At 35.9% G+C, this 23,300-nt stretch overlaps 1 protein-coding gene and 1 non-coding gene across 8 annotated transcripts in view; both read left to right on the top strand.

The window, feature by feature from the left end:
* CACNA2D1 (calcium voltage-gated channel auxiliary subunit alpha2delta 1) overlaps nucleotides 1-22,424 on the top strand; it is a 478,329-nt gene extending 455,905 nt beyond the window's left edge. For all 7 annotated transcript variants that reach the window (XM_077748517.1, XM_077748519.1, XM_077748520.1 and 4 more), the window contains 5 exons: nucleotides 622-677; nucleotides 1,072-1,201; nucleotides 3,114-3,223; nucleotides 4,273-4,355; nucleotides 18,344-22,424. In XM_077748517.1, coding sequence (XP_077604643.1) covers nucleotides 622-677; nucleotides 1,072-1,201; nucleotides 3,114-3,223; nucleotides 4,273-4,355; nucleotides 18,344-18,460 — 496 coding nt within the window. In that variant the 3' untranslated portion in view covers nucleotides 18,461-22,424. The remainder of the gene's footprint in view (nucleotides 1-621; nucleotides 678-1,071; nucleotides 1,202-3,113; nucleotides 3,224-4,272; nucleotides 4,356-18,343) is intronic.
* TRNAK-UUU (transfer RNA lysine (anticodon UUU)) lies at nucleotides 4,675-4,759 on the top strand. The gene has a single exon. It is a non-coding gene; the product is annotated as a tRNA-Lys (tRNA).
* Nucleotides 22,425-23,300: the final 876 nt, after the last annotated feature.

Genomic DNA, 23,300 nt, shown 5'->3' on the forward strand with positions numbered 1-23,300 from the left:
TTCCCCCTTCTCTCCCGCGCCCCCCCACCTGCCTTTTATTTTCTGAATTCAATTCCAGATGATTGTGTACTAAAATTTGGCTCAATTGTCATTTATTAGAAAACTGAAATGTACCAAGTGCTCTATATATAACAGGTATATTTTAGTTCGTGAATGTCACATTATTTATTTACAGATATGGTATAGTCTATATTGTAAAGTATAGTTCACAAACCCATGGTACAAAATCATTTTTATTTTCTTCCACCATAGAGTTCTAAAAGTACAATAAGCAAGCCTGAATGAGAAACCTAGCCTCTGAAATATTGACACGCTCTTAGTTCCCACGTCTCCAGATCTCATTTCTTGTTAGTCCTGTTCACACCTAAGTGTCCCTCACTTGGTCCTGAATATGTTTGACTTTGTGACCCCTTTTACAGAAACAAATTTGCAGTGTTTTGGAAATTTTAAGACTAAATTATATAAAAATGCTCCTCAACTTTCTATTAGCAAAGTCTCAATTTTTTTTCCAAGCAGATGAAAAGTGTGTATGTGTACCTGTAAGATTATTCAGGTTTTTACTGTATCATTTGTAAAGGAAATATATAGGTTTTTAATCAATTATTTGTATTTACAACTTAGGTCTATTCTACAGCAGTTTCTCCTGAGTTTGACCTTTCCACGACTTCTTGAGGCAGGTATGTAAATACTAAGCTACTATCATAATGAAATTTTGTTTTGAGATGTGCTGAGTTCACCTGACTCAAGGAAGTACGTGTATTTGTATATTAGAGAGAGTGTGTGTGAACGTTCATTTGATAGCTAGTGGAGTGGAATATGTTTGTCAGTACTTTCCTAATGCTTTGGAAACTTTTTTATGTCATATTGGCCTCTATTTAGTAACTCATATATTGGATTCACTTATTCTCTTGATATTTAATGGGCACCTCTTAGGGGCTATCACTACATTACACAGCAGTAAATAAGTCAAGCAGGGTCCTGCCCTTATACACTCTCTTTGCTCTGTGGGAAATGAAGGCTCTGGGCACTGACTATAGTGTCGCTTTTTGGTGACCTTTGTTTTTTCCACAGTTGAAATGGAAGACGATGACTTTACAGCCTCTCTGTCAAAGCAGAGCTGCATCACTGAACAAACCCAGTATTTCTTCGATAATGACAGTAAATCATTCAGTGGCGTGTTAGACTGTGGAAACTGTTCCAGGTAATTTGTTTCCTTTTAGGAATAGTCTGGTTTCACTAAGAAATTGTATTCACTTTTTCATTACAGAAAATAATGGAGATTACTATTAGAGTAACTATTTGCAGTTGAAAACAGATCTTTAGTTTTGCTGAATGTTTGTTAAAAATTTACATTCTTTAGAATTGATCCTAACTGGAGAAGTTGTAATCCTTCCAACTACAATAATAGGATGAAGGAAATGCTACCTACTTTGAGGCAGAACAAAGAGAAATTTGATTATATTTTAATGACTTTTTGTCTAAAAGAACACCTTCAAATTTTTTTTCTAAAGTTGTAGAACTATATGAACTATATAATAAGATTAGATTGAATAGTCATTGTGAGTAATTCTAAGCCAAATACAGGATTTCATTTTATAATTGCTAACTAAACAGGTTCATAGAAAGCTATTCTAGGAATAGAATACCTTTCTAAAATCAAAGTCAAAGTTTAATGTTACTCACTAGCAGACTTAAAACATCATCAGCCATTTTTGGATGAGACTGAGAATTTAATTTGACTGTAAGGGTTAGAAGGAAAAGGCAAGGTGGGCCCTTTCAAAGTCGTGGGAGAGAGTGATAGTGCATGTCATAGGGTGCCTGAGAATGGAGCAGAGAGGAACAGATTTAGGACACTTCGTTTTTAGCGAATGAGGGCAGGTTATTCTAGCAGAAATGTTAATCTAGGGAGGTGGAAATACGAGGAGGTGAGGTCATCCGAGCATGTGAAAGGGCTAGAGGGCTTGCTAGGGGATCCAGAGGATTCAAACAGAGACATGTTTTCTGGAGGGGATTACTGAAACTAGTGTGAATTTTTAACAGACAAGGTCAGTAGGACTTTATGATTGACTTTAGCAAGGCTCTGTGTCCTAGCAAGAGGTAAAGGCTAGGAAGAGAAGAGTCCGACATCATTGTGCAGAACTTAGCATATCCACTTTAGGAAACGGTTTCGGAAGCCTTTGGCCTTGGGTGAGTAGATGTTGGTGATAGTCAATTTTTAAGGCACAGATTGCTAAGTTGTAATGTAAAGATTTATAATCAGGATATTAACTTGTATCATGGTTTCTCTTGATTCACTTTATCCTTGTGCCCCACGTTCAATGGAGGGAAAAAACTCCAATTTTTTTTAAATGTGTAAACATAAAGAAATAACTCTTTAATGACAGATTAACATTTTTATCTTGGTTGCTAAAGGCAGAGCCAGTTTAAGACATGCAAAAAACACTGCATGGAATTTAAATCCCTTTCTATGTCTGTGTCATCCTGTTCAGTACTTACCAGTCACTGGTGGCTATTTCAGTTATAACCTATATTACACATTAGTGCCTCAGCCACACTGGTCACGTTTCAAGTAGTCGATAGCCTCGTGTGGCTATTGTCTACCCTCCTGGAGAAAGCAGAAAATATTCCCGTCTTCACAGAAAGTGTGTTGAACAGCACTAGTCTAGATTTACTCTGCCATTGGCTTGGGCAAAATGCTTAGTTTGGGCTCTGAAGTTTTTAATGTATAAAATATGGTTTTGTTTATTGTCAATAATAAATACCACAGTTCCTTAAGCATGTCAAATAAAACATTGATTCTAAGGGTTTCAACCACTCAGTAATGCTTATTTTGCCTTGAGGACTAACACTTAAAAAAACAAAGGTCTCACCTAAAACATCTGTTGCAATTTTCTAGTATCCAGTTGAGAGAGGTAATACACTGTGCATGCCAATAAAGAAAACTTGGTGATGCTTCCCTTCTAAAATATTCTTATTTTGTTTTACTGTTTATGTTGGTGATGCTTTATGTTTCAAGATGTCATATTATATGGAAGAACCTCTGAAAGACTTTAATTGTTGCCCAAAAGAAAAAAATTCATTTTCTGTGATTCTTATAACTCTTTCTTTTGCAGAATCTTTCATGTAGAAAAACTTATGAACACCAACTTAATATTCATTATGGTTGAAAGCAAAGGCACTTGTCCGTGTGACACACGACTGCTCATACAAGCAGAGCAGACTTGTATCCTTTGACATCAGAGATGCTTGGAATCAAATGCCATCTTAAAGTAATGCATTTTTAGCCTCATCACACTGATAATGCTCATAAAGAGAAAGACGTCATACAGCGGCCGTGATCACCTCACACAGGCAGAATGGACCTCTCACGCAAAATTTGGTTTGAATGTGTGCTAACGATGCCACCCAGGCACCAAGAGACTGTGACAAGTTTCTTGCTCCTATACTGCGGCTCTCTGGAGAAAGCCGTGCAGGTTTGCAGGCAGATCTGGAAATGGCTTGCAAGCAAGGAGGGGCAGCTGGCTTCGAGTTTTCGGGCGGTTAGGAAGTACTGCTGGGTTTTTGCTTTTGCCCGCTAGGGCTTGTTCGGCTGGAGAGCTGTCAACACTCCATGGTCAGAAAATGGAGTTGAACGTGGTGTACATCTATGGCAGAATATTATTCAGCCTTAGAAAAAAAAAAAAAAAAGGTCCTGTTGCTTGCTACACTTGCAGTGGCCATGACACCAAAACTACTTAATGCTTGTAAATATGCTAAATGACAGTGTGATGACTGTCTTTGTAGACAGCAGACATCCCGCAGAGCGCCTCATGTTTGCATTTACTCATTTTGCTTCTGGGGAAATAAAATAGTCCCAGCTATGATTGAAATTGGGGTCTATTCTTAGCAATGAGTGTATATTTCTGTCTTGGTAAATAGGAGGCACCCAGGTGCTCCCTTATGCTGTTTCACATGTATGGCTCTGTCTTATACCCTGTAATTGGCTCATTTCAGCCATTTACATTTTTACAGATATCTACTGAGTACTGACCACCTGCCCAGGGCCACACCACTTGGAGTAAAAATAAAAACCTCAGTGACCTCTTCCTAGAGCCACTAGTGGGACAAAAGAAAATGCGTGGCAGCTTGCTTCCTTAAACCCTCAAGTACTTGACCTAGTCGTGTGGGACTAGACTAATGGCAGAGGTGTCTAGTCCTTGCTTTGCCGAAATATATTATTTTATTTGTGTGGAAAGAACAAATAACGTCCCATTCCTTAACAAGTCTCTTTAGCTGATGGTCCAGATCCCTGTGATATGGTGAAGCAGCCCAGATACCGAAAAGGGCCTGACGTCTGCTTTGATAACAATGTCTTGGTAAGACCACAGGGTGATTGTATTAAAATGCTCTAACTCAGTAGTTGTCATCTTCAGGAACTTAAGGAGACAAGTTACCATTTTAAACATGATGTCTTAATCACAGTGTTTCTCATTAACATGAAATTCTTGCTGGTAGACAGATTTTTCATTTCAGTATTTTTCACGGTTAGCGTAAGCTCAATAGTTGCTTCTTCTATCTGTCCTTCCAACAGACACTGTACTTTCAAACACAGTTCCCATCAGTTTACTAACAAGCCTAGGTCACAAATCTGACCATTTGAAACACTTTCTCGTCAATAATAATTACAGTAGGGGCGCCTGGGTGGCTTAGTCGGTTAAGCGTCTGACTTTTGATTAGGTCGTGATCTCACGGTTCGTGGGTTCAAGCCCCACATCGGGCTCTGTGCTGACTGCCAGCTCAGAACCTGGAGCCTGTTTCAGAGTCTGTGTCTCCCTCTCTCTCTGACCCTCCCCTGCTCACACTGTCTCTCTCTCTCTCTCCTAGAAATAAATTTTAAAAAAATTTTTTAAATAATTACAGTAAATGTTATTGATGGTGTGTGATTTGCCCCCATTTATAGCCCAATCTTGAAGATACAACATTCATTTTTATTTCTTTAGTCTTTATGCGGTATATTTAAAAACGTGTGAACTGTCTAGTTTCCTGATATTTTATAATTCTCCTTTTTTTTTCTTAAATACGGCTTCTGACTCTGTCACAAATTTGTATTCTTTCTCTTCATTCTATTTTTACCTTACATGTATTAGACCAGGTCAGTTACAGAGGGTTAAGTTCCTAAAATTTTACAAATCCTCTTTACCGTCGGTCATGTAAAGATGATTGCTGCCTTTTCTAGAGGTCAGCTGTCTCCCTCCAAGAAATAATTCTTTGACATACTGTGCATATAATCAGCTTTACGCTTTTAAAATCCTTTTCCTCAAAGGTAAAGGCCATACCACAATTCCTTCCTATTTAGAAAAACTAACTTTAAATGTAATATGCCTCAATTCGGACTCTTCAGTATGGGCCTTTGGCTTGCACACTCCACTGAGCATGCCAACAGAGAGTATTACCATCTGATTGCCTATTAATGTACCTTTATAGAGGTTGTAATTTAAAATAGGCTTATCTACTATGTACTTACTTATTTACTCAAATATACACATAGCCACATTTGTCCTAGAAAAAAAAAGGCATTTTAATAGATACATATCCAGTTAGAATGATTCGAAGAGGAGGAATAAGACTTAAAAAGCAAGCGGTGTTAGCCAGTAAACCCCTGTTACCTCTGCAAGGACTATGGATCATTCCTCTTTGATGGAGAAACTGATCCAGAGTGGCAGCTAGCTGTTTTTTCCCGTTCTATCTGGTCAGGCTTAACTAAAAATCCAGATACGATGATTTCTGTTTTTCTATCTACTATATTTTCAGGAGCTTTGACCCTGTCAAATCGCTCCCCTAAGAATGTGGGCCCAAGGGTAGTGCTGCTCATTAGGGAAACTTCACTCATCAGCCCCTGGTCACCAAAGACTGAGATTAAATTCACTCAGATCAACTTCAAAGATCATGTAAAAACCCTATTGCCCAAAATATTTTCAACCTAGGAGACTCTGTTTTCATCAAGACACTGGAAAGAATGGACCAAGGCAAAACTTTGCAGTAATTCAACTTCTTGTGAATTATACATCAGATTGTGTGTGAAAGTACAGCTCTCGCTCAGTAGCTTAACGTGCTAATAATGTCTTGTGTTTCTTTAGCAGTGAAATATTTTGGTAATGCTTACTTGCAATGGTCACTGTGACTCTGCTCTGGATGGAGGCTCTCATAAACTGCTAACTGCCAGCAAATTGCATGAAATCTCATCTTGTATGTCTTCTTCTCTGTGTTTTCTTTCCTTTCCCTGTACTTGCTACTTTGCCCGTTATTAATAGGATCAACTTATGTGCACAGCGAGTCGTGCCTGTACCATGATGTCAGCTCCTATCTTCATTTTACTGCAAGTTTTCATGTGGTGTGGATGGTCAGTCACTTTCTCTCATTTTTCTTTTTGTGTGTGTTTGGCTTAAAATTTTAATCAATAATCCATGTCCCTAAATTCACTATAATCAATGTCCTGAAACCAGGTTATGAAAATTCCAGTAATAATATTGTTTTGTAAATGGCTAAATTCAAATATTGCTTAAGTTTCGCATCCCAAACCCAGCATATCCTTTCCCATGTTTATTTAAAACTCAGTGTTTTCTTATAAGGTTTTGTATGAAGATTAAATCCGTATGGGAGATAGTATATGTTTCATGATGTCTAGCTTTTACTAAAGAAAAATACCCTGAGAATAATGATAAGAGCTGGTCATATCAAGTTTCAAAAGATGCTGACATAAAACTAATGAGCCATTTCACTTTTATCAAACATTATTTTCTAAGTCAATAATGCCATGCTTCCTTTTCTTTTGAAAGCAAATATGACTGAATTAACTTTTTATATTTTTTACTGCCATAATATTAATGCTGTTGCAATATTTTGGTACAAGTGCTTCCAATTTCTAAGTTTGTTTTACTTAGAATGACTTAACAGTGTCTAGGCTAAAATGATCATCTATTATGAACCTTTGACCAATTTCTGAAATATATTATTAATATGACTACATCATTGTTGTAGGCCCCGAACTTGTGTTCAGGGTTTTATTTCAGCTTTGCAGTTGGATTCCTGATGCTCTGGAATCCTCATGGTTAGTGTTACTAGAACAACTTTTATCGTGATCTTCCTTCACTGCTCTCCAGGTATTCATTGATTAGGAAACCACTAGATGGAGATATGGCCATTACTGTGAGTGGAGTGTGCTCATCAGAGGGGGAGCAAAGTGGAACAGAGGGAGTCTCAGAAAACTAGGTTTTGTTTTTTTTTTCCCGGGATAATAAAATAATAGTCTTTGTGGCAAAGGAGTCCAAGTGAAAGAAACCTAGCTAACCTGGATAATTAAAAGACCAAAATGAAATGATCCCTCTCTGTGAACCTATGTTTTAAATTGATAGGTAGCTCTCTGAAGTAAGGTGCCGGGTGACTATACCATTTGCATATGAAAAGTATAGTAAAATCATATTTTTCATGTTGTCTTTTTTATGCCTATCCCTATTTGTGATGATAGAAATGAGCAAAGCTAAAACATAAGAGTGAAAATTATCACACCATATTCTAAAGGTGAAGAATAGTGTAAATATTCACTCTATTATAGAATTTTTAGCTAAGCTTGACAGGCTTCAAAACCATAGATCAGCTCCCTTTTTACCTTTACCTTAAAAATCTATAGGTAAGAATGAATTTATTTTTTTCCAAGACTCTCCCCTCAAAAATATGATTAAATTTTCTTTGATATTTTTCTTTTTCACCAAAACTATAAATTTACCAAGAAAGTAAATATCACTGTGGATTCAGCTGGATGGGGTCAGTATATCTTAATGAAATAATATTTAAAAGATCAAAAGAACCCATCTGGGATTCCCTAATATTATTGTGTCCTTGAGGAATTTATAATGAATAGTCTTGAGAAGATGATGTAGAGGGCATACACTTTACGTTAATAAGACTTGAGTGTTTGCAACCACAGTTATCAGTAACGAACAGTGAATCTCGTCTATGCAATGTGAGTGTTGTTATAATAATATCCAAAGAAATATGCTTTCCTCTGAAACAATACAAAGTTGAAAAAAATAAATATTATCAAAAAATACTGAGGTTAATTGGCTGTTGTTACAGTGAAGACCAATAAAGGTCAAGTCTAAGCTCCCTGCTAGTCTAGCCGTAACTAGGAATGTGTGGTGTGCTAGATTCCGCTCACAGGGCAGCTGGGATGCTGGCGTCACCTCTCACATTTTCTAAAGGATGGTATGTAAGCGTTTATAGAATGAATGTCTACAGATATCTAGGTATGAAGCCCCTTACCCTGCACCAAGTATCCAAATGAGACCTTCTGACAGCAGCTTTTGGACAAGTTAAGTGGTAAGGAACAAAAGAAAAATAAAACTAAAGTTTATCAAAGCAAGCCAGCCAATAATCTGTGTCCTCGATGAAGTTACTTATTTTCTGTAAACTGCAAACCTAATTTATGAAAGCAGATTATTGGGTACATGAAGAATGAATGTGCAGCTATGTGTATAGAAACATACACACATGCATTTGTGTAGTTGAACACATTACTACCAACTTCATGAGTTAATGTGGTTAATGGTTTACAGTGCTGTGTAGAACAAATTATCTGTCAGAGAACTCATTCCCATTAAAAAATCTACACTGTATAGTTCTATCTACCTCAATAATTTTAAAAATACATTTTCTTTGAAGCTGCTGTAGGTGATTTAACTACAGACCTGTTTAAATTCAAAAGTCAGCCATTTTTTGGTGAGTGTCTTCACCAGTGATGTGCCTTTTGGATATAATGAATATAATTCAGAAAATATTGAGCTCTTATTATGCGCAATTAGTCACCCAGGTTATTCTGGTTTGGGAGAGAAAGGCCAAGTTAAGAGTTGAGCGATACATGTTTAACAAGAGAGAATTAAAACGCCATTAGTGGGCGTTGTCTTAAAAAGAGAGCCTTGGGGGCAAAATCATATGAATGTAAATACAGTTTAGGTGTTGTTTCTTTTAATGAGTAATGGAAAAGGACTTCTCTGTTGATATGCTTATCAAGAGTGTTTTGAAAAAAGTCTCTGGAAGAAAATTGAAAAACATTACCAAACTTAAAAAATAGATATAGCATTAGCACCTCATCATTTTTCTACCTGAGCGTGTTAAACTGAAACAAGGTACCCATCTTTAAAAATCAGACTGATTTACCTGCTTATAGTGTTAGTGGGATTTGGGTCTCTCTTTGAGAGAGAGCAAATGCTAAGGTTTCTCCTAAATCTGTGCATTTGTGATTTAGAATGTATCTTTTATTTCATAGAATAATTTCAAGTCTTGGTGTATGTAGTTGCCCATGGGAAACACATGAGAAAATATGAAGGAAACTGAAGAGGCAGATTTTTAGTGTGAAATCAACTTGCAGTCTTGATGGACTTCAAATAACTTATCTAACCTACCCCCTCCCAGACTGAAACAGGCATCATGACACATAGGAAATTCAACTGAACAAATAAAAACAGTGGACCAGAGTTAGAGATATTTTTTTCTTTTCATAACACATTTGTTTTATATTAACAAGAATTTCTTGACAAAACCTACCCGTACTACATTAATGGGTCTTGTTTGTATGCTGATTTTTCATTCCATCAAATTAACACGAAATTAGAAACTGGTCAAGAGCCAAGCCTTTACATTACGATTTTATGTTGGCAGTGTTTCTAACTAGGCTGTACCTGTGCTGTTTTATTGACTACCCCCTATTCATTTATCAAGTACTGACCACTCATATGGGTGTGAGAGATTTAAGATCTATTTACATGAAAAAATATTATTTTCATCTGGAGCTCAAATGTAAGTGAGCATCCTGTTTCTTTATATGGTCACCCAACCTAGCAGGAAAAGTATTTGAACAAAGAGAAGAGCAAGTGCCAAGTCCCTGAGAGACAGTACCCACCTTGGCCTGTTGCAGACAGATGTGTTACTGGAGCAGAGTGAGCTGAGGGCTGGGGAGAGGATACAGGGAGAGCAGCAGCCAAGCTCTGGACACATGAGGCTTTTCAGGCCTTGCTAAGAAATTTGGATTTTGTTCTGAGAGTGATAAAAATTTTGATCTATGCTTTTAAGGAGATTATTGTAAAAAAGCAAGCATAGAAGCCATGAGACAAGGGAGGCAGCTTTTGAAGGAGTCTAGACAAGAAATGATGGAGACTAAGGCACAAGATGGTGAGAAGTGGTAAGTCTGGGGATATATTTTGAAGCTAAAGTTAAGAGGATATGCTGGTGGATTACATTTGAAAAATAGTATCTTTTTTTGGCAAGTTTGAGACCTTTCTGGGGCATCAAAGAAGAGAGATGGCAGAAATCAGTCCCTGCAGAGGTCAAAGGAGAATTCAGATCTGAAGATTCAAAACTGAGTTTTTGCAGCTCTGGTCCAAGATAGTGACATAGGAAGTGCCACACTCACTTTATCCCGCAGACATGCTAAACCTATAACTATAAACAAAGCACTTTCCTCTGAAAAGAATGGAGAAACTAGGTGAATGACTCATACATATTGGGTGAATGGGAAAACAGCCACTGCGAAACAGGAAAGGCTGAGACACACTATCCCCATAATCCCTAGCTCTGGCATAGCAGCATGTAATCAGGAGCGTAATTTAAACTCCTAGCTCTTCCCTGAGGAATGAAGAAGAGTTTGGTCTGAATACCAAGTACTCAAACTTATAAGACTTTTATCCAAAGTACAGTGTCCCCAACAACCACCTCTGAAAGTCTAATATGGGGACAAGACCCTAACCAACAAAGAAACAATTGTCAACAGGCTCCCAAGTACTCACTGTGCTTTCCTTCCAAGGCTCAGTGAAGATGGACCAAACATCAATGCCCTACACCCAGTCATTCTCTGATAGCGGTATTTGCATACTTTACTTTAATGGCTAAAGCCTGAGAATATGGCTTCTGATTTAGCACATAATTAGAGGATGACAGCAGGCCTCCTTAGACACAGAGGAAGGTAGAGAGAAATGCCTCCACTTTGACCCTGTGACATAATCCAGGTCACTGATGTGTCTCCAAAAGGAACTTGTGGACCCATCTGGCATTTGGCTTTTAAGACTGCTGCCCAAAGAAAACCTCACTTTATCACTTGGCAATGGTGGCCAGTAGAGCTGATCTTCTAGGCTACCGCGGAACACTGGCAAATACACAGTTCACCAAAAGTCAGGGGGAAAAAAATCCATGAGCTAAATGAGAACTTCAATAAAGAAAATACATTAAAAAGTACAAAAAGTCAAGTGAATGTAATGTATCACAGTAATAACATAAAAAATGGCATGAATAGATTTGAAAAAAGACCCTTGGACAAATAAAACATCATTTCATGATAAAAATCTTGGTCAGACGGGGTATAGAGGAACATCCTTCAACCTAATAACAGCCATATATATGACACACAGCTAACATTACACTCAGTGGAGGAAAATGCAGAGCTTTAACTCTAAGATCAGAGGTGAGACAGAATGCCCATTTTCACTTCTCTCATTCAATATAGTGCTAGAAGTCCTAGCTAGAATTTTAGGTGAGACAAAGAAATAACAGTGAACCAAATAGGGAAGGAAGCAGTAAAACTGTCAGTATTGACAGATGATATGGTTCTGTATAAAGGAAAACCCAAAGACCCCATCAAAAAGACTGTTGGCACCAATCCATAATTTCAGTAAAGTTGTAGGATACAGATAACAGTTGCATTCCTATACACTAATAATAAAACGTCCGAAAAAGAAACTATCCCATTCACAACAGCATCCAAAACAAAGTATTTAGGAGTAACTTCCAGGAAGTGAAAGAGCTGCTCAATGAAAACTACAAGACTTTGCTGAGAGAAAGAAGAGAAACATAAATAGACATTGTGTATTTATGGGTTTGAAGAATTAACATTGTAAAATGTCCATACCACCCAAAGCCATCTGTGGATTTAATATAGTCCCCATCAAAATGCCAACAGTATTTTCCACAGAAGTAGGAAAAAAAGAATTCTAAAATTCATATGGACTCACCCAAGACCCAAATATCATAGCAGTCCTGAGGAAAAAGAACAAAGGTGCAGGTATCAGATTTCTTGATTTTAGACTGTACTATAAACCTACAGTAATCAAAACAGTATGGTACTGGCGCAAAAAAAAAGACACATAAACTAGCGGAATAGAAGACAGCCCAGAAGGAAAATCCTTGTGTATATATGGTCAACTAATAGCATAATAGCCAAGAACACCCCATGGGCAAAGGATAGTCACCAACAAATGGTGCTATAAAATTAAACACATGCAGGGCAGTGAAACTGGATGCTTATCTTATACACAGAAATTAACTCAGAATGGATCAAAGACTTTAAGACCTGATACTAAAAAACATCCTAGAAGACAAAGTAGTGAAGAAGTTCCTCGACATTGCTGCTGTGAATGATTTTTGGATACAATACCAAAAGCACAAAAATCAAAAATAGAAATCATCAAATGGGACTACAGCAACTTTGAGTGCTTCTGCACTGCAAAAGAAATAACCAAATGAAAAGACAACCTACAGAATGAGGGAAAAATTGCAAGCCATGTATAGAAATCAGAATATATGAAGAACTCATTAAAGTGTTTAATTAAAACAACCATTTAAAAATGGGCAGTAAAACTAAATAGACATTTTCAAAGATGACATCAAAGTGGCCAACAGCTACATGAAAAGATATTCAACATCACTAGTCATCAGGAAAAACAAAACTGCACTCTTTAGCTTTAAGGACACATACCTTAAAGTATGTGAAATTAAATGGATAGAAAAATATATTCCATGCAAATGTAAATCAAAAGAAAGCTGGGGTAGCTATAATTAGACACAATAGACTCCAACACAAAAACTGTACTAAGAGATACAATCATTATATATTGATAAAGGGTTCAGTCAAAAGTGGATAGAACATTTATAAATATTTATGCACCTTACATATAGGCACTGAAAGATGTATGGCAAATATTAACAGACCTAAAGGAGAAGTAGGCAGGAATACGGTAATAGTAATAATGCTTTAGTAGGAGATTTCAGCTCCCCACTTTCATCATGCATAGATCAATCAGACAAAAAAATGAATAAGCAAACACTGGAGTTAAATTACCCATTAGACCAGATGGATTTAAGTGACACTTACAGAACATTCTATCCTAAAGCAGCATACTACACTTTCTTCTGAAATGAACTTGGAACATCTTCCAGGATAGAACATATGTTAAGTCACCAAAAAAGCCTTAATAAATGAGAAGATTGAAATCCTATCAAACATCTTCTCTGACCACAGTTGTATCAAACTAGAAATCAAATATATGAAGAAAAATTGTGAATTCGCAAATATATGGAGATTAAACAATATGCCACTAAACAACCGTGGGTCAAAGAAGAAATCATAAGAGAAATTATAAACACACACACACACACACACACACACACACACACAAATGAGACAAATGAAGATGGGAATGTACTGAACCAAAACTATTGGCAAGCAGCAAAGCAGTTCCAAGAGGAAAGTTTATAGTGATAAACACCTATATTAAGAATAGACCTTTTAATTTAATTTACACCTCAAAGATTAATAGCAAACGAAGTCTAATTCTGGGGGGTAGGAAAAAACAAAGATCATGGCAGGAAATAAGTGAAATAGAAACTAAAAAGACAATACAAATGATCATTGCAACTAAGTTGTTTTTTTGAGTAGATAAACAAAACTTCAGCTAGACTTCCCAAGGAAAAGATGATTAAAGTAAATAAAACTAGGAATGAAAAATGAGACATTAAAATTGTTATCACAAATTATAGATCATCAGAAATTACTATGTAAATAATTACATGGCAAAAAAATGGAAAATCTAGAGAAAATTGATAAATTCCTAAAAAATATGTAGCCTATCAAGAATGATTCATGAAGAAATAGAAAATCTGAATATATCAGTTACTAGTAAGCAGATTGAATCAGCTCTCTCCCAACAATCAAAGCCCAGGACCAGATGACTTCACTGGTAAATTAAACCAAACATTCCAAGAAGAATTAATACCAATCCCTCTCAAACAGTTCCAAAAAATAGCAAGTGGGAACACTTTCAAATTCATTTCACAATGCCAGTCTCACCATAATACCAAAACCAGACAAGGACACTGCAAAAATAGAAAGTTACACACCAGTATCTTTGAAGAACCTAGATGCAAAAATCCTCAACAAAATGTTAGCCAGCTGACTCCAACACCACAAAACCATATACCACGATCAAGTGGATCAAGTTTAACATTCACACATGAACCAGGATGATATACCATATTAACAAAGTGAAGGGGGAAAAAATCATCTGATCTCAATAAATGCAGAGAAAGCGCTTGCAAAATTTAACATCCACTGTGATTAAAGGCTTTTAACAAAGTTAGTATATAAGATTTGTACTTCAGCATAATAAAGGCCCACAGCTAACATACTCAATTGTCAAATGCTAAAAGCTTTTCCTCTAATGCCATGAATAAGAAAAGGATGTCCATTATTGCCACTTTACTTTAACATAGTACTTAAAGTTCTAGGCAGAGCAATTAGGCAAGAAAAAGAAGTATTAGACATCCAAATTGCACAAGAAGAATTAAAACTATATTTGCAGATGATATGGTACTATATATAGAAAACCCTAAGGACTCCACCTTAGAATAAACAAATTTAGTAAAATTGCAAGAAACACTAAAAAAAAATAATGTAAAATAGGTTGAATTTTATTCCCTCATAAAATAACAAGTTGTGAAAATAATTTCATTTATATTTCTATCAAAAAGTCAAATAGTAAATTTAACAAAGGAGGAAACACTAAAAAGTGTAACATGAAATTGAAAACACTAGTGAAAACACTAAAAATTGTAACAAAACTGAAAAATATACAAATGGAAAGATACTAGTTCCCATTAATTAGAATTTATATTGTTAAAATGTGCATACTATTCAAAGCAATTTACAGACTCACTGCAATTCCTATCAAAATTTCAGTGACATTTTTTACTGAAATAGAACAAATGATTCTAACATATGTATGAAACCACAAAACCCTAAAAGGCAAAGCCATCTTGACAAAGAAGGACAAAGCTGGAGCCATCACACTTCTTGATTTCAAACTATTTTATACATTAATCAAAACAGTGTGGTACTGGCACACACGCACACACAGACACACAGATCAATGTAACAAAACAACCCAGAAGTAAACCCATGTATATTCTATTAATTTATGACAAAGGAGCCAAGAATATATAATGGGAAAGAACAGTCTCCTAAATACACAGCACTGGTGGGGCACCAGGGTAGCTCAGTCAGTTGAGTGCCCGACTCTTGATTTCAACTCAGGTCATGATTCCAAGGTCATGGGATCTAGTCCTGCACTTCATGCTTAGTATGAAGCCTGCTTTAGATTCTCTCTTTCCCCCTCTCCAGTTCTCCCCTGCTTGCACTCCCTCTTTAAAACACTTTTTAAAAACTTAAAACAACAACATAGCACTGAGAAAATGGAAAGACCACACACAAATAAAATTGGACCACTATCTTACACTGTACACAAAAATCAACTGAAAATGGATTAACTACTTGAATATAAGACCTGAAACCATAAAATTCCCAGAAGAAAACCAATGTTACCTTGTTGACATTAGTTTTGGCAATGATTTTTTAAAAATTTGATCCCAACGACAAAGGCAAAAATAAGCGTGGGACTACACCAAAACTAGAAGCTTCTGCACAGCAAGGAAAACCAACAAAATTGAAAGGCAATCCACAAAATGGGAGGAATTATTTGCAAATTATTTATCTGATAAGGACCAATATCCCAAATATATAAAGAAATCATACAAGTCAGTTAATATCAAAAGAAATCTGATTCAAGAGTGGGCAGAGAATCTGAATAGAAGTTTCCCAAAGACCTACAAATGGTCAACAGATCTGAGCATACCTTGTTTTACTGCACTTGGCTTTATTGCACTTTACAGATACTGCAAATTTTTTTTTCACAAATTGAAGGTTTGCGGGAACCCTGCCTCAGGCATATGTATTTTTGCCATTTTTCCAACAGCAAATGCTTACTTTGTATCTTTGTGTCACTTACCGTTTTCACACTATTTCAAACGTTTTCACCATTATTATGTTTGTTAAGGTGATCTATGATCAGTGATCTTTGATATTACCATTCTAATTGTTTGCAGGCTTACAGTTGATAACCCTGTAAAATTAAATATGCTCACCAAAGGGGGAAAATGATAAATATGTGAGTAATGAACATGTTACTTATTTGATGGGGGAAGGGGTTATCCTTTCACAATATCTAAGTATATCAGATCACCTAAGTGTACACTTCAAGTATCTTACAATTTTATTTGTCCATTAAAACTAAAACTCATACTTTGAATTAAAAAAAAACATGAAAAAAGCAAAAATCATTTTCCTATTAAAAAAGATAAAAGCGGTTATTAACAAATGTATGGAATTTAAAGCTATAGGACTAGATTATCTAGGAATAAAGTATAAATTAAAAGAAGTAACCCTTGGAAAAGTCCATCATGTAGGGAGTATGAAGAGAAGCATGCGGAGGCAAAGAAAGCAAGATGAACCCAAAACAATGTTGGAGGAAACCAGAAGTATTAGGCAAATATACATAAGAACATATTTCAAGGGGAGAATATTCTACATTGCCAAATACTCCTGACAAGTCAAATACAATGAGGACCAAGAATTGATCATTATTTTATGCTTCTCCTTGAATTTAGTTGATTATGAGAAATAAACTTTTTCATAATAGATTCTTTTGTTTCTTTCAGACATCTCTTTAACAAACAGAGAAAGCATTCTGCCTCAAAACGCAACCCAAAGAAATTTTACTTACTGGGTGGCAAGAACTGTATTAAACCCTACTGAGGAAAACAAGCCAAACAAGCTGAGTCTTTGTAAAATTATTCTGAACATTTTACTCATTTCTTTACTTATATCGCCTATTCTTTTGATTATTGGAAGATGAGCCTTGGCATAGTGAAGGCTTTAAGGAAAAAACCTTCATATCTAATTGTTTTCCTAAACATCTTTTTTTTTTTTTTTCAATTTATTTTGAGAGGATTGAGAATGTAGGCATTCATGGGAGGGGCAGAGAGAATGGGAGAGAGAGAATCCCAAGTCGGCTCTATGCTGTGGACGTGGGTCTCTATCCCACCAGCTGTTAGATCATGGCCTGAGTCGAAACCAAGAGTCAGATGCTTAACAGAATGAGCCACCCGGGCACCTCTTCTCTAAACATCTTTTAGGAAATTCAGTAATTAAAGGGAATTAAAGGATGTTACAGAATACAGAACTTAGGAGGGGCACCTGCGTGGCTCAGTCGGTTAAGCATCCGACGTCAGCTCAGGTCACGATCTCACGGTTTGTGGGTTCGGGCCCCACATCGGGCTCTGTGCTGACAGCTAGCTCAGAGCCTGAAGCCTATTTCAGATACTGTGTCTCCCTCTCTCTCTCTGACCCTCCCCTGCTCATGCTGTGTCTCGCTTTCTCAGAAATAAATAAAACATTAGAAAAAATTAAAAAAAAAAGAATACAGAACCTAGGAATAAAAGATAAAGTATAATTTTTCCAATAGCATGGTACTTAATGACTTCATGAGCCATCACTACACAATGGGGCATGCAAACAGGTTATCAATTGCTTCTATTTCATGGTTCTATAAACTAGACAAACGACTCTTGCTAGCTTAGCTATTTTGAATATGTTTTTAGAGTGTCCTTTCAGGTATGGTTCAAATACATTATTCTTAATTTTGGTCAAGGTCCAGGTGCTACAGGTGCAGCAAGGTATGTTCACCTTTGAAGTTGGATATAAGGGATATGGAAAATAAAAAAGTTTATTTTTCATGTTGATTTTACCAGTTCCACACTTGGCCTTATTGAGCCTAATGGCTAAAGTCATAATTCTTGGGGATTATAAAATCTACTAGTAAATTTTATTTTTACTTCTTATGTTTATGAACATATAAGAATATTTGGAACTATAAAAGTTTCTTTTTTTATTTAGCAACTAGTATATTACTCAACAGTATTTTTTGTTAACATATTTTCCTTCTTAATCATCAAAATCTGCAACTAAAAATATATGGCACTCTTGAAACAGTACTAGAGAAATTGCTTTATTCCGAATTGTTGAACTATGAAACCTAGGGTAATTATAATTTCTTTGGATTCACATTAAAGCAGTTTTGTACGGTGAGTTCAGAAGTGGACTAAACTTGGGTGCTCCGAAAGATTCTTACTGAGTATTTCTTTCCAACAGGAGGATTATACTGACTGCGGTGGCGTTTCTGGATTGAATCCCTCCCTGTGGTCCATCATTGGAGTCCAGTTTGTACTACTTTGGCTTTTATCTGGCAGCAGACACTGCCAGTTATGACCTTCTAAAACTAAATCTGCATAATTAAACTCCAGACCCTGCCAAACCATGAGCCCTCAGTTGCATTAAAATAGGGTCAACTGTGGAATCAGCAGAACACTAGCTGGGCCCATACCATGGCATAAATCTAAGGCGCAGACTCATATGACACCCACTGGCTGCATGTCAGGGTATCAGATCCTTGAACTTGTGTGAATGCTGCATCATCTATGTATAACATCAAAGCAAAATTCTATACATGCTCTGTGGGAAAATTTGAGAGTTTGTTGTTGCGTTGTTGGTGATTACGTGTAAAAGGGCTCCCCATGCTGTTTATGAATCATACAAATTGTCTTGACCTTGACAATGAATTTTGACTTGCTGCAATTTTTGTTCTTTTACCAAGCAAATCTCTAGAGGAAAAAACGGGAGTCATTTTTGCCTTCAAGAATTCTTCTGTTAAAAATTATTTCCTGCTTTAAGTAATGATTATTGAAAAAAAAAATAAAAAGGGAGAGAGAGAGATTGGTGTAATCTGTTGACATAGAAATAATGGCTAATTTTCTACAAAAAAAAATTGCCATAAGTTAAATGCCTTATGAAGAATGGCTTCTCTGCCAAAAATATAATACAAATGATGACCCATTAAGTTTAGTTGAGGGAATGAATTGGTGTTTGAAAATAATAACCGAGAAACTATTAAACTAAAGGTGCTTGAAGATGCAATTTGTTACCTATTTCCTCATAAATGTAAGCCCTTAATAAATGCTTCGATGTAATGTTTCTTCTGTTCACAGTAAAGTTATGTAGTGCTAGCCAGATGTTTCAAAACGCTCTAAGAGAAGCTTGTTGGGGGGAGGGGAAAACGTTTTTTCTCGTGATAAATGAACTTTGGTTACCAAGGGTATTTTGCATGATGCTGCTGCTATTTTAACTTTCGGTTTGTTTTTCTCTTACTGTAGAGTATAGTCCTTTGAAAAGTTAACTGAGTGACATTATTGTTATGTAAGACTCTGAACCTTGCAGTGGAATGCACTTAAGTCATCCTTACAAATGTCGTTCAATTACTCTGAATATACTGTGCAATGTCAATGCTGAATGATTGGGTTAGGGAAATGGTGAAATGGGAATTAATGGATTTTATACAGACTCGTGCTTTTGCCTGAAAACCTATGTACAGATATTTTAAGTACATAAATCAGATTTGACACATTTATTTTTTGAAGAGTACATATATGTTCTCAATGAAGATTCACTAGGTTTCCTCTTTGTTCGTTGGAATAGTAGCACATACAGTCCAAACTTTTCTGCTGCTGCTGCTGCTTCTGTCCCTCCATTTTAACCAGTATGATCACTCGACCAAAATTTCCATGCAGTTTGCTGAGGGTTTTATAACAATCTGAACAAATAGGAAACCTTGAATCTGTATGTATACACATGAATACTTGATTGTGAATAATCAAAATTGTTTTTATACAGCCTCATTGGTGAAAATGATTAGTGTAGTAAATCAGATATTTCATTATAGAGTAATATGGTAGATTATTATTTATGCTTTTAAAAATAATTTTCAGGAGTCGACAGTGTTTAAAGAAAGGGTAAAAACAATGAATGTGTAATTCTAGTTAAAGAGAGTAATTCTGCCGAAGGCTAAAAGTATGCAGATATTTTTTATGGCACAATGCATTTGTTCTTATTTTGAACATGCCAAATACTGGTGTGTGTCTATGCTGGAAATTTTCTTATATGTCATTTTTAAGTCAAAATCTTATTAACATTATCCAGCATGCTTTAATATGCTCTGCATATCAAAGACATAACCAAGTCTGCAGCATAGCTTCAAAGACATTTGTTTTGTTTTTAGCTTTGCATACATTTGTAATTCCCTCTGACCACCAATATACCCTAGGTACCATTTGTGTATATTTCCTTATTTAAACTCTTTTTTATTTATAAATGGGGGGGATGGAATTACTTTGCCAGCTATTGTTCTAGGAGTTGACATCAGTTACCATTTCTATCTCATTGCTGTGATTTTGTAGTCTCATTTGTAACTGGTATCGACATTTTAGAAAACACCAAAGTGATTTTAAAAAATACGGAACTTCTCACTCCAGTGACACTATGTTGAAATCATGTTGTTTGTTAAATATTTAAATCTTATTGTTACCTTTTGCTAGACTATTTTAAGTCATGAAAGTGTTGGGACGGGAAAATCAAAATATCAAATTATGTTAGTCCATGTGTATATACGATGCACATTAAAACAAATGAATTGCTTCCAGCATACAACACACTACCTTAAAATTATCTTTAAAATCTATTAAGTATATCTTCATGGCTAATGTCACTGAAATAGTATGTTTTCATCAACTGCATTATTGTTGCATCAATCACAGTTAAACTTGGCATCTCTTGGCAGGGTCCTCTTGATTCCACTTGCCATCAAAATATATTTACATGCACGAGTCTTGCTATGATCCTTTATTTTCTGTTATAAAATAAACCTATATTATGAGAACCAGATACGTAGTAATAAATTGGCTAAGAATGTGCTTTCTGACTAAAAATTGTTCTCATGCTTAATACTAGTCTTCCTACTTTTAGCATTATTTCAAAGACAGTAACACTCATTCCATCAAACTCTTCTGTTTAATTTAGGAATTTTCTGTGAGTTCTAATCGTCGACAAGAACTCAAATAGCCCGTTAGAGATATTGACTGTCAAAGACTAAACAATATAAGAGATCAAGAAAAAAAAGCTTTTAGACTCTTAGGTTTATTTCATTTCAGCCCTACTCACCCAGTTTAATGTAGTTTGTCATTAAAACGAGATCAAAATAAGTCTTACATTGGTGTTGAATAACAGAAGTGATTTCTGCATTAATGGTTTCTTTATATTTTCTTCATTTGAACAACCAGCATTACTGCCAAACACCAATCGTGGTCCATATTTGTAACAGGTTTTTAACATGACATAGTTAGCAAGTTCGATTGAAGAGATTTTTAGGTCCTGGGCCTATAAGATTTTAGTATGATCTTTTTTCATGTTTCTAATGCTTGAGGCGTTACTGCTTAACTTGGAAAACAAAACAAAACAAAACAGTGTTGCTGCCATTTGTAAGTTTTCCTATAATATTCCTTTTATTAACTTTAAAACTGGCCTTACTGGGTTCAAATAGGCAGTATCCCTTTTAAGTGACCTTTGCAACCCAAGTGTTACTTGCTTATTTGATGCTCTCTTATATTTTACATCTCATTTTAATCTTCCTCTCCACCAAAGCTTAAATTCTATGTCTTAATTTAAAACTCTAAACTATTCCATTAATTGTTAGTTGACACTAAGAAATCTAGAGGTAGACAGTTTGACCTTGTGAAACAAAACTGACATTGTGACTTTTTTAAGGGTAGAATACAACGATTTCACGTGCCCACAATTTAAATGATCTCATCATTATCTAGAACTTGTATTGTTTTCCCATTAGCAGAATGTTAATATTGCTAATACTCCGTGTACATTTCTGTCAAGAGCAAATCAATACAACAGAAGTATCGAGTGTTGAATAAATTCCAGAATTTCAGAGACTCAGACAACCCTTACCTATAGTTTCATCTACCTTACTTCTAGGTCACAGAATTAACTCAAAGAAATTCCACTGAGACTAAATGGGGTACTGTCTCGTACAGATGCCAGTTGAGTTTACAGCGTGACCTGACAAAGCTGTCCTTTCTGTTGTGCTGTATGATTGTTGGATCATGCTTTTAGGGATACTTTTATTGAAATGCTCAGTGTGTTTCCATGCAAAAGGCCAACTGGCTTTGTGAACAAAAGATCTTTTCTCCCCTTTATTATGTTCTCTTGACACTTTTGTGGAAATTAACTAGCCTGATACGACACATTTTGTAAAAATTTGTATAATACTGTTATAAAAATATTTATAATCCCAGAAAATGTTGTGTTAAATCTTGTGCAAAAACAGTATATTCAGAATAAAAGTTTATCATTTAAAGTCACCACAGTTTGGATTATTTAATTCTATCACATCCAGTTGAAAGAGACAGAAGTCTCTGTCATAAATATATTTTCATCAAGCCTTCCTGGGGAGAGAATTCAAGGTGGTGAAAATAAAACTTGGGATTGGCAAAGGGCTTTTCCTATTACAAACCTCAACTCATAAACAAATGTGCTTGCAAGTCCTTTACCTAGCTGTGACCCTTTTTCTATGGCTCTTGCCATCATCAAGGCCTGTGCGAGGGTAATAGTTCAGACTTTGGGCTTCTATTATTTAAAAAAATCTTCAACAAAAATTAAAGTTAGAATATCTGAAATGCGTGTGTGTTTTATACATCTGACTTTTGAATAGGTCTCCTAGCAAACAACAGCTGAAGTAGTGAGGGCTAGTGTAAAGAATAAAAAAAAAAAAACCCGACCTGTACGTTTCTTTTACATTTATAGCAGTGTACCACCTCCCCTCATATGCTCACCTAATAAATTAATGAGCCCAAAACTGTGTGGAATCTAGTGTAAAGTAAGCCTGCTTTTCTTTCTGTGGACTTTCCTAAGAGAGCACAAAACTTGGTGCACATGAGAGGAATGCAGTACGTTGAGCACCCATGATGGTGATTACTGGAAAAACTGACCTCTAGTTTCTGATCAAGGCATTTTAACAGGAAAAAGCCTACATAAAAGTGTAAGGTGGATCACGTTTTTTTTTTGAACATCTGGCTTCATTTTGTACCAATTTATCTCCTCAATCAATCCTCTTACTCCCCAGAGACGCCCTCATTTCCTCTATCAATCATCTTGAACCCATCTCCACCTCTTCCCTTGGGACTTGCTTCATCAATTCTCCTTTCTCAGG

This window comes from Crocuta crocuta, unplaced genomic scaffold, assembly GCF_008692635.1.
Source record: "Crocuta crocuta isolate KB4526 unplaced genomic scaffold, BGI_CrCroc_1.0 scaffold417, whole genome shotgun sequence".
Lineage (NCBI taxonomy): Eukaryota > Metazoa > Chordata > Mammalia > Carnivora > Hyaenidae > Crocuta > Crocuta crocuta.